The sequence below is a fragment of the Dermacentor andersoni genome, chromosome 10, assembly GCF_023375885.2.
Source record: "Dermacentor andersoni chromosome 10, qqDerAnde1_hic_scaffold, whole genome shotgun sequence".
Lineage (NCBI taxonomy): Eukaryota > Metazoa > Arthropoda > Arachnida > Ixodida > Ixodidae > Dermacentor > Dermacentor andersoni.
This window is the reverse complement of record NC_092823.1, coordinates 7,921,667-7,934,081: the sequence shown is the minus strand read 5'-3', so window position 1 is coordinate 7,934,081 and position 12,415 is coordinate 7,921,667. Positions and strand designations below refer to the sequence as shown.

Below are 12,415 nucleotides of genomic sequence, written 5' to 3'. Positions count from 1 at the left end.
GATAAGCGTAAGCCAGTCAACATTGAGTTTTTTTTTCATGTTTTAAGGCAAAAGCCTTTAGATCTCTGTTTCAAGGTCGCGTTGTAAACTGGAAGTATCACGTGACCCAAGGAGGCCAGAGGTGACCCAAAGCATGTCCACCCCTGTATAAGAGAATGATTACCCAAGTTAATTAATGAATCATTAGTGATTGACCTAAGGTGGATTAGGGATGATTAAGGTTGATTAGAGTGCATTAAGGAAGATTAAGGTGGATTATAGTGCATTAAGGAGGATAATGTGCATGAATAAAGATTAAGGTGGGTGGAGGGAAATTAAGGCGGATTATGGTGGATTAAGGTGAAGGGTTAAGACCGATTAGGGTGCATGAACAAGGATTAGGGGGGATTAAGATGGACAAGGTATTAAGACCGATTAGGTTGCATGAACAAGGATTAGGCGGGATTAAGGTCGATTAATGTGGATTAAGGTGAATTAGGGTTGGTAAAGGAGAATTAAGGCCGATTAGGGTGTATTAAGGTGGATTAGGGTGTATTAAGGTAGATTGGGACTATTAGGCAGGATTAAGTTGGATTAAGGTGCATGAATAAGGACTAAGGTGGGGAAAGGTGGATGAAGGCGGATTATTATAGATTTGGGTTGATAAAGGAGGATTAAGACCGTATAGGGTAGGATAAGGTGCATTGGGGGCGATGTGGGTTGATTAGATTGTATTAAGGTGGAGTGGGAGAATTAAGCTGGATTAAGGTGGATGAATGAGCATTAAGGTGGATTAGGGGAGACTAAGGAGAATTAGGGTTCGTTGAGTATTAAGACCGATTAGTCTACCATAATCCTCCTAATGAACATTAATCCACATTCATCGACCTTAATCCTCCTTCATTCAGTTTAATCCACCACAATCCACAAAAGCCCTCCTTAATGCACCCTAATCCACCTTCATCGACCTTAATCTACTCTAACCCTCCTTAAGACACTTTAATCCTCCTTAATCAACCGTAATGCTTCCTCATTCACTTTAATCCACCCTAATCCACTATAATCGTTCTTAATTCACCTTAATCCACCCGAATCCACATTCATCTACCTTTGTCCACCCTAATCCTTATTAATCCCCCTAATCCTCCTTCGTTCACTTTAATTCACCCTAGCCCACCATAATCCTCTTTTTTGCACCTTAATCCGCACTTATCCTTCTTCGTGCACTTTAATCCACCCTAATCCACTATAATCGTCCTTAATGCACCTCAACGCACCTTCATCCACCTTTATCCAACCTTCCTTATGACCTTAATCCACCTTCATCACCCTAATGCACCTTTATCGACTTTAATCCACCTTAATCCTCCTTAATACACCCGAATTCATCTTAATCCAATCACTAATCAATCATTACTTTGCTAATCATTAATCATCTCTTATACGCGGCTGCATATGCTTTGGTTCGCTTCCCGCCTTCCTTCGGTCACGCGATATTTTATGTAGCTCACAGCGGGACCTTGAAGCAGAGGTCTAAGGCTTTCGCTTAATAAGCCACACACAAAGGGATGTGTCACAAGGAATACTAGATCAGACGCACGAAGTAAAGCGTCTGATCGTGTGGCAGAAAAATTGTCTGGAGTATAGAACTCGCCTCAAAACTCCCTTTAAACCAGTATACCCAGCTCATACGGCTTTAAGAAAAAACCAACCTCCTCATAAACGTTGCCTCCAGCATTATCGATGCTGTTATTAGCATTTCTCAAAATTTTCAACCCCAGTGGGGCGCGAAACTGGCCCAAAATAACACACCTCCATAGAATCCTGCGGCCCGTCCGCGGGAGCCCAGGAGGAATATCGTGCCGTGCGCAGCCGGCGGGCGAGGAGAATCGAGGAGGAAAGCGCCGTGAGGAGGAGAGTGTCGCTACTTTTAAATTATCAAGGGGCTTTATTAGAAGTTACCCTCCTCCCTAGCTATGCTTTTCCTCCTCAACTCGCTCGCCGAACGAGCGGCGCTAAGCTCCGCCTTCACTGGTTCAGCGTCACGATGCGACGTCACATCGCTCACTTCCGGTTGTTTAGGAGCACGCCCCCTCCCGCGCGAGACCTCTCCGCTAGCCGCTTGGCCGTCGACCGAGAGCTATCGAAGCAGCGTGCGTTGCGAGCATTCTGTCGTAGCGCCGAACGTGTCCGGTACTCCGCTAAAAACAGGCAAGCTGGTCATTTCGGCAAATGACTGGAGGCATAAACTCAAGCTGATGAAGGAACTTTAGCGTAGACGTACGTGAGCAGCCTGATCGGTCTGCACGGTCCAGGCACTTGCTGGCGCAGCGCTTAACCAGTCAAACAAAGCGCTAATATTGCTCTAACCAAGTGTAAAGCATGTTAAACATTTATAAATCAACGTGTTGATGATTACACTCCTGCGAAAAATACACACCAGCAGCAAAGAAGAATACACTTCGTTGCTGCTACTGTGTATGGTTGAGCTCTGTGCCACCAGGTGGCTGCACCGTGCAGACCATTCACATTTGCCCTTCTGGTCATCTCGTGGCTCATCCCGGCACAGTCAAGCGGCCAGACCCTGTCCCCTTGCGCTCGCGTTTGCCCTAATACTGGACTCGCGAAACGGTATTGCGTTAGTAATCTTCCGGTGTAAAGTGACGGCCACAAACGCTCAAATCCTGGCGCCGATCGGATACCGGCAGTCCCATGCGCAGCAGCCAGTTCGCTTGTATACTGCCTTGCAGAGGGACACAATGTCGCAGCTTGACATATTGCCAGTCGCTAGGTTTGCAGTCCACAAGGCAACAAAGTCGAATCATAGTGCTCGCGAAAAGACTGAGACCGACTGTGACCGCGGAGCTCTCGTCAAAATGGAGTACGTTGTAACACAAACAGACGACACTTGCTGTGTGCCGGAAGTGCTGAAGTGTACTGAAAAATTGTTCTTGTGCATTCTCTTTATGTTACTTTCATTTTATAAAAACAAATGAACTAACATTCCAACTATTACGAAGATTATTTGTTTACCATACAGTTGGAAAAATTATCGACCACGCACACTGGTCAGCCAATCAGATAGCTCACCCACGTGACGTCATATGGGTTATTTGCATCATATGGGTAGGGGCGGCTTAAAATTCCGCCGAGCAGTGCGCTACGATCGGCAGCGATGTGTATTTTTAAAACCTTATAATAAATTACACGCTTTACGCAGAGCACTTAGATGCATCAATTAATGATCAGAAGGACCTACTCTAACGACTCAGTACGTTTGTAGAAAATCGCCAAAATCGTTTCAGGGTCCCTTTAACTTTGAGCGAACGTGCGAGAAGCAGGGGTTCTCTCGGGAAACGTGGCCACAGCGCTTGCTCACTTTGTTACCCGGCGAGGCGGCCGACGTAGTCGCGCGCTTGAAGAGAGAGGAGGCAGAGGATTTCGACCAAGTGAAATCGAGTCTGCTAAAAAAGTACAGGCTGTCAGCGGAGGCTTTCCGTTGGAAGTTTCGGGAAAATGAGAAAGGCAGAAGTGAGTCATATACAGAGTTTGCCTACAGGCTTATGTCAAACATGCAGGAGTGGCTCAAAGAAGAGAAAGCGTTTGGTGACCACGAGAAAGTTCTGCAGTGTTTCGGGCTGGAACAGTTTTATAGTCGGTTACCTGAGAACGTGCGGTACTGGGTCTTGGATAGGCCAGACGTTAGTACGGTGGCTAGAGCCGCTGAGCTAGCCGAGGAGTTTGTGACGCGTCGGGCTCGCGGAGCTAAGGACGGTCAAAAGGGTGAATTTGGCTCCAAGTTTGAGAGGCCGAAGTTCACGCCCATGAGAAAGCGGTTCGAGACGAGGCAAGCGCGCGTGTGTTATACGTGCCAGAAGCCGGGTCACTTTTCGGCGCAGTGTCCGACCGAACGTAAGGAGACGGCGGCAGCCGAAGCCGAACGCAGAAAGCGGTTCGAGACGAGGCAAGCGCGCGTTTGTTATACGTGCCAGAAACCGGGTCACTTTTCGGCGCAGTGTCCAGAAACAAAAACAAAAGTCGTGTTTTTGTCATTATGCAGCAATGACGAGAACATGAAGCTTCTCGAGCCTTACATGCGAGACCTCCTCGTGAACGGGAAAGAGTGCCGAGTGCTTCGCGATTCCGCAGCCACAATGGATGTAGTTCACCCCTCTTACGTAGAACCCGATATGTTCACGGGCGAGTGTGCATGGATCAAGCAAGCCGTGGAAGCTCATAGCGTGTGTCTGCCCGTAGCAAAAGTGCTTATTCAAGGACCTTTCGGAGCACTTGAGACGGAGGCGGCAGTGTCCTCTATGCTGCCCCCCAGTACCCGTACCTATTTTCGAACAGGTCCGATCACCTCCTGCGCGAGAAGGGGCCTTTGTTTGGTGAGGCTAGCGTTCAGGCCTTAACCAGATCGAAAGTTCGGGAGCTCGCTGCAAAGGCGGTAGTTGCGGGGCCGACGTTGTCGAACAATGAGAAAGGGTCAGAGGCGCAGCAAGCTGATATTCAGAGCACGCCCGAACTGAATAAAATTGAGCCTGTAGCGTTAAAGGCACCAGATACTGGAGAGGAAATGCCCGACACGGGAAAGTTAGAAGCGCTATCTGCAGATTTGCTCATCGCGCCTACGTCAGACGGACTTAATGGGTTGCTAAAAGTCAGCCGGTCGGCTTTGATAGCCGAGCAAAAAAAGGATGGCAGCGTAGAAAACATACGCTGCATTGTCAAGGAAGGTATCGCCAAGAAAAATGCTCGCTTTGTGGAAAGAGGTGGGGTCCTGTACCGGAAGTATCTAGACCGCAGGGGAGTGGAGTTCGATCAGCTGATCGTGCCTCAGTGCTACCGTCAGGATCTGTTGCGCTTGTCGCATGGGGGTTCGTGGTCCGGACACCTAGGAGTTAAGAAAACTAAGGACCGTCTCTTGCAAGAGTACTATTGGCCAGGGTGTTTTCGGGACGCAGACCACTTTGTGAGGACATGTGACACCTGTCAGCGGGTGGGCAAACCAGGGGACAAATCGAGGGCGCCGTTGAAGTTGGTACATATCATTACGGAGCCTTTCAGACGGCTCGTTATTGATACAGTGGGACCTCTGCCGGTAACAGCCACGGGGTACAGACACATATTGTTTGTGATCTGCCCAGCGACAAAGTTCCCTGAAGCAGTGCCGCTTAAAGAACTCAGCTCAGTTGAGATAGTCAATGCACTACTGTCTATATTTGCGCGAGTTGGTTTTCCTGCGGAAATCCAATCAGATCAGGGCACAGTGTTTACTAGCGCTTTGACGACAACTTTTCTCGAAAGGTGTGGGGTAAAGCTGTTGCACAGCTCAGTGTACCACTCACAGTCGAATTCCGTTGAGAAGCTCCACTCCGTCATGGAGCGTGTGTTGAGAGCATTGTGGTTTCACCAAACTGATTGGGAGCGGTGTCTGCCTGGGGTGAAGTTTGCATTAAGGACCGCGCCGCATGCGGCTACGGGGTTTTCGCCAGCAGAGCTAGTGTACGGTCGCTCGCTGCGATCTCCGCTTCGCATGCTTCGAGACGGATCACTGCCCTCTCCAATGGCTGCAGACCATCTCTTCCACAAATGGCCGCCTCCTGCGCTGGAGCCTCGCTTTGCAACAACATTCCTTTGAGGTGCGTTACAAAAAGGGGAGTCTCAACGGTAACGCCGATGGCTTAAGTCGAAGCCCCTAACGTAAGAATCAGCCTCAAAGTTATTTGTTACTGATGTTTTTCTTCCTGAGGCAGGATTTTTAACATATTGCTTTTGTGTAGTGTTTCAAAGTGATGACGTGCTTTCTAGTGCAATTTTCCAATTTGTGGACGCGTTCTGAGTGCTGCTAGACTACTGTAAGGAACTAGGCAGTGGTATAAAAGGGGAAAGAGCCTGGCAGGGCTTAGTGAGGGTTGCTTCGTGCTTGCTGACTGAGCGGTTGAGTTTCGGCGTAGTTGTAACGCTTGCCGGGAACGAGAACAAAAATGTCAACTCTCCCGAAGTCACTTTGCAGTGTCCTGTGTGAACCTGAACGAGAGAACGAGGCCTTCTCTGTGCGCTGCGCTCAAGAAATGCCGAAGGACGCCCGACTTCGGTTATGAGCATCATCGAGCGACATCCCTCCGGACAGCGGATGCAGTCCCCTGACCATCGGGATCTCCTTCCCCCGGCGGGGCGGTCTGTTACGTTTCGCCTACGACGCGCGGTATAGCCGGCGCGGATGCAACGGACGCCGGGCCTTCGTTCAAAGCGGCGGACATTTTGGCCCGTTCAGCGCCGCCGATACGCCTCCCCGCCAAGCGTGTCCAGGCGTGTTTCAATGCCACGTGTCTTCGTGTGTGCGTGTGTGTGTGTGTGCATGTTGGTGCCCACGCTTGTCAAAGCGCGGCAGCCGGGGAGGGGAGCTCCCCAAGTGTGAAGCGAGGAGGTCTGACCGGCGCCCGCCCGGCGGATGCGTCACTTCACTCGTCCCAACGTGTCTCTCAGCGTGTCCGTGCCCCGCAGTCACGTGGCCTTTTCCCGAGACGTCCCCTCTTGCCCTCAACTCCGAGAGTATAAGAGCAGCTGCCCCCGGACGCCGAGAGAGAGGTTCCGATTTCTTCCGTTGAGTTACGTGCTCTCCCGTCTCTCCACTTCGGTCGACCTGACCGTCCGCTCTTTTGCGATGCTAGAATAAACAAGTTGTTCTGTTACCAGTCGACTCATGCTTTGCCGGGACCTTCGGATGCTTCCAGTTGTGCCCCAGGCCGCCAGGCCAACGCTACCCTTGGGGCTTGCTACCCATTTGCAACAACGGGCGTCAGCGCTGAGATTACAACAACGGCAACGCAGCCAGCACTGGAAGACGACGACGAACGCGGGAGCAGTGGCACGAGCGCGTGCCGTGGATATCGCAGAGAGTTCCCGGTCGGCACGAGGAATCGCTCTGTTACATGATGAGCGAAGCGTCGCATTGCTGACAGCACAGAAAAAGTGGCGCACCGAACTGTCGGCATTGTTCCGATAGCCGCCTATGCAGCCAGGTACGCAGCACGCCGGCATTGTCTGCTCATATTCTGAACAAACTCGGCGAAGGCTACAGTTTCGAGGATGTCATGCTTGCTGAAATTTGCCGTCAACAACGAACCCAAGAATACACCAAGGCTGCACCGCGTGCTTAGTTCTGCCCGCCCGCGTAGCCGGCTAGTGAGGAAGTGAAGCTGGGCGCAACTGCAGCGCCGCGAAGGCGCGGGCGGGTGGCGGTTCCGCGCATCGGCGCCGAGTTTTAAAACTGAAGCTAGTCTAGTAACGTTGATCCGTACTCTATGGTATGTAGTGGAGTGCAAGCTCTGCAGTTGTGTGCTAATGGAACTTTCTGCAATCCTTACATGGCGTTTGCTGTAGTCGAGTGGAAATGGAAGATTTTATGCAGTCTATGGATTACATTTTCACGATAGAGACTAAATAACTACAATTAAACTGCATACGCAGTACCGCACTCACCGGTGTGGGATCTTTCAGCAATACTGAAGGCCCCAAGCCCACGGCACATTCACGGCCAATCAACGAGAGCACCCTCCCTCCTAGCCCTGGTAGCTTTGCCACCTGTGCCACTGAAATTGAGGGCAAAACGCGTTTAAGAAGGAGGTACGCAGAAAATTTCCAAATGAGCAAGTTACTAGCAAATGTAACTGGTCAGTCGTTTGCAGAAACGTATTTAACATGAATAAATACTACTAAAAGTAGCTGTCACACCACGGCCACGCAGCTCTAAGTTGGTCAACATTTAATGAGTTAACGAATAAGGCAACATTTCATTGTGAGCATAACGCAGACCGACCACAGCAGCGGCTTTTTCCTTAAAGAACTGATACCAGTGCCACTTACGCGGCTTCCGACACAACGACTGCGTGCCGCTTGACTTGTGCTACAAGCTCGGACCAATATCGCCGCCAATTTGTCGCACTCTTCTTCGCAGGGCCACGTTCGTTGAGGAGGTCCGCCAACTGGGCCCACAATTTGATGACTTGATGACTTTGGACTTGATGACGTCACCACAGCGTTCCCTCGTGGTATAATGCGAAGCGTACTATATTACGAATGAGTCTAATACGCATTCAGTGTACATCTCATAAGCTTTAAAATGATTTTAAACCACGTTGAAGCAACTAAGAATATTGTAATAAATGCATTTGTTTTATAACTTGCTTTGTGCATCTAATGCACTCGGTGGAACGACAAACAAGTGAAAGAAGGCACGACCATGCACTGACGGTATGATCACGTGAGCCCCAGTTTGTCGACCGCCCAGCAGGCAACGCCCAAGGAATGATAGCCACCCAGAGTGAATCTAGATAAACCAATGAAACTGGAGGCTTGTCGAAAGATAAACTCTGTCCCGGTACCATTTGTGCTTTCATCTTGGGGTGTCGCCAGAGCTCGTGAAGATCCCGAGTTTCGCCAAACTCGGCGCATCCTGCATAGCACCAAAGGTTACGGTGCCGTGGCCGGCATTAGCAAAGCTGGTGACGCACCCTATCACTATTTATTTGTTTAACTGGAATGCATCTGAATATTTTTTATTTTTACATCAGTGTAATTCCCTAACCGGATTATCATAAAAGTAAGGTACTTTAACGATTCGGTTACAAAAGCTTTGCGCCAGTAAGTAGTGGAATTTGCAAGTTGCAATATTGGTTTAGCGGACTCTTTCATTAAATACCGTGTCACCAGATGCTGCTATCCCTGCTGTTTCTGCCGTAAACATCTCCGGTTATCCAGTAAACAGCAAATGGTATAGAAGCATGCAGGCAGGTTAAAACTCTCCAGGGCCAGAATCATACTGAGTAGTGGAGTTCTGCCAAACGAACCAATTTGGTGATGTAGCAATGCACAGGTTCCACACGAAACTAGTAGACAAAACAGAGCACACATTGTATAGTAGACAGTAGGCCAGGTACGTCACAGGTCTGCGTGCTCACGTGATCATTGTTGTTTACAAGGAAGCCTCTTAAGTTACGGGGCGCGAAGGGCTCTTCGAAATGGAAACCGCGATTGGTCGTAAAATACGGAGATATAAATAAAAAATCGTCGCACGCTAGGCCAAACTAGTGCTTTGCCTGGATTACTCGGTGAACAGCTACTAAATAAGCGCAAAAATACAGCGCAATGTACTTTGCGGCAGTACTCATTTAATGTGGTTTCTCCTCCAGGACTCAATATCTGCCAGTTTCATGTGGATTTTTATGGTTCCGTCCTTTTTGGTGACGCCACTGATTGGGGCTTTGGTTTACTCACGATAGCATTGAGGAGGCCAGGAGTCGTCAGTTTCTTCGAAGCTTGAAAAACGTCCTCGCCATCCAACGTATTTTCTGTGATGACAGGACCACTGCCACGTCTTGAGAGGTAGAATGTTGCCCACGTCTGTTTGCTCCTGCCAACTTTGCCAAATATGAAATTCCGACGCATGATATGTGCTATTGCTGCTTTAATTCTACGAGTAACCAGCCATTACCACCTTCGGAGTACGCATCGTTCTTTTCCTTAAATTGTTGTCTTCTTCATCAGCCGTTCAACCAAGATTACTTTAACACATAGGACGATTTGGGTTGTGAGCGCGTGCCTTAGAGCGCAGAGATAAAGCTGTCAACCTAGTTGAAATTTGAGCTATGAATAAAAAGTTTCGCACCAAAGTATTTTATTGCCATGATGCATTGCTTAATTTTCTCCCCTACAATGTTCGTTTTTCTTCGCAGGCTTCTACCTCTGCTGGGGATGCGTCGGCTTCATGGGTATTATGTTCCCGTTAACCAGTTTCTACATGGTCGAGAACACTCCAGAGAACAAACCGGTTGTGGCAACCGCGACGTTTATTGTGGGGGTTACAATGATAGGGCTTAACTATTGGACAGACTACCAGAAACAAATGGTACGATCGACGCAGGGGAAATGCACAGTGTGGGGGTCGCCGCCGAGGCTCATACGGGCGATCTATTACGACGCAAGTGGAAATCCGAAGAACAGCCTTCTACTGGCCTCGGGTTTCTGGTCACTTAGCCGTCACGCCAACTACATGTTCGAAGTGCTCGTTGGCCTATGCTGGGCACTGCCATCTGGAGCTTCCAGCTTCGTGCCCTACTTGTACGTCTTATTCCTTGTGGTTTTGCTGTTGCACAGAAGTTACAGAGACGAGAAGAAGTGCTATGAAAAATATGGGCCGTATTGGAAGGAGTATTGTCGTCTAGTGAAGTATCGAATTGTGCCTGGTGTCTTCTAGCCTAATTACGCAAAGAAATGAAGAGATAGCATGAAACCATTTGCAGTGTTCCCATGCGGTCTCGTTGTTTGTTGTGTGCCCACATTGAAGCAGTCAGACGAAATATCTTGTTGTGTTACCAGTCCATCATTTCTAAGCTCATGGTCAGGTAATCACAATTTCACTCTGATATGCGCTCACCCTAGGTCTCACACTTAACGGCTCGTCGGTACTAGCTGTAGACGCATGTGCCCGGGGTTAGTCATGTGGGGAACCAATGGTGCCACCGCACTTAACGTTAAAACCCTTTACTGTCATCTGTTAGCATGAAATCGACACACTTTCCCTCTTTGATGCCGTCCCTCCAAACCTAGCAGCGTCAAAACAAACTGACTTGAATAACATCGAAAAATAAGCTGCAATTATACTTTTTCGTCAGCGAGAGATGAGATTAAGGAGCGGCTGATTTTATCATTACCTGCTGTAGCGACGGAAGGCAATAACATAGGCGAATTACGATCGAAGTAGGCAGCTTGGTCATTGCCATTTTGTTATGCAGTCGCGGTAACTGACGGGAACATCCAGGTAAAATTTGTGTATGCGCAGTTGCGGCCGCCGGTATCCGTATCGGTAACGGTAACAGTAACGAAGTAACACTATGCTAAAACACTCTTTTAATCCCCATCGCGTCCCATACTGCATTCTCAGGCAGTGCATATTCTCTGGAATGAATACACGCAAAAAAAAAAGGCATGCGTCTACTGCCGGAAAAGCCCGGAGACCACTCAGCACATCCTAATGGAATGCGAAGGTGTTCACATTCCGTAGGTATCCCATACCTTCCAGAAACAATGAAAGTGCATAGGAGTATCAACGGGTCACAATTTGAGATAATCCAGACAATTTTAGAGTATTGGGGGAATAATAAGCCGGAGAGAGATTCATGTGACCGCATTCGCTACAGACATAGGTAGCGGCACAAGATAGATATGGAAGTTTTAAGGAAGAGAAAAAAGATTGAGATGTATAAACAATGCTATATTGAATAAAACATGCGTAGCATACATGAATTACTCAATTAGGCGAGGTGAATGTTTGTCGCTGCCCCATTTCAATGTGGATGCCGTCCTTTATTGGTTATTGCTTGCTATTTGGTTGCGACATTTAGCAACGTGCTTAGTGAACACCAACTGTTCCAATTTGTCGTCGTACTAAGGGGGAATTCGAGTGCTAGTGACTGGGGCAGCCGCATGCAGCGTGGTTTCAGCCAGCATGTGAATGACGATTCGTAACTTGATTGATCTAGACTTCGCGTCCTTCTGCTCTTCAGCGGATTAGCGACTTTTCAGATGGTCGTTACCAATAAAATATCGCGTTTCAAATGCAATTGTCAGCAATGAACATTCAGGTCAGCATGAGCATTGAGTTCCCGTGCTTATAACATGAGTGCCTCACGCATTACAAATATAACGGGCGGGAACAAACGCTGTAAGAAATAGGGTGGTTGCTTGGGCTAGTTGGTAATTCTTGATCAAAAATAACGTACAGCGCGAAGACAAGGACTGCGAGAGACGACATACACAGCGCTGTGTATGTCGTCTCTCGCAGTCCTTGTCCTTCGCGCTGTACGTTATTGTTGCTGTAAGAAAGCACGGATGTATAATCAAGCATATTGGACAAATTCATGTGCTGCCCACACTTCCCATGAAAGCTGAATTGTCGCATGCACTAAGCTTAGTAAGGAATCTTTTTTTTTTTTTTTTCATTGATATGATATAAGGAGATTTTGACGCACAATTTGAGGCGCCGGCTACTTCTCAGCTCTTAAAAGGGTCTAGCTTACAAGATACAGGGTTGATGATTACATAATAACTAAACTTTTCATACAAGCACCTGGACTTGTCAAGCAACGTTTTCGCAATAACACTATGACGTAAGAAACGTATGGCACATACAATATACAAGTTAAATGACTCCACACTTCTGTAGAAAATAGTCTCAAAAATACGAATGATAATCTTGATTATTGACACTTAGCGCCGTAGATGTAGGCAATCTCAGCGCGAATGAGTTACATGGCCGAATTCGGCTCACAGTTCACGACGCAACTTACTCTTCCCCCATTTCGATGAATGATTTCAGTTGTGTCGCGGAACGCAAAGCCAAAAAATAATATTCAAGTGCATCAAGAGCAAA

The 12,415-nt window shown here is 48.2% G+C and overlaps 1 protein-coding gene across 1 annotated transcript in view; it reads left to right on the top strand.

Moving 5' to 3' along the window:
- The window catches only part of LOC126519731 (uncharacterized), an 88,660-nt gene extending 76,877 nt beyond the window's left edge, over positions 1 to 11,783 (top strand). The window contains exon 3 of the mRNA XM_055065377.2: positions 9,720 to 11,783. Coding sequence (XP_054921352.1) covers positions 9,720 to 10,240 — 521 coding nt within the window. The 3' untranslated portion in view covers positions 10,241 to 11,783. The remainder of the gene's footprint in view (positions 1 to 9,719) is intronic.
- The last annotated feature ends 632 nt before the right edge of the window (positions 11,784 to 12,415 follow it).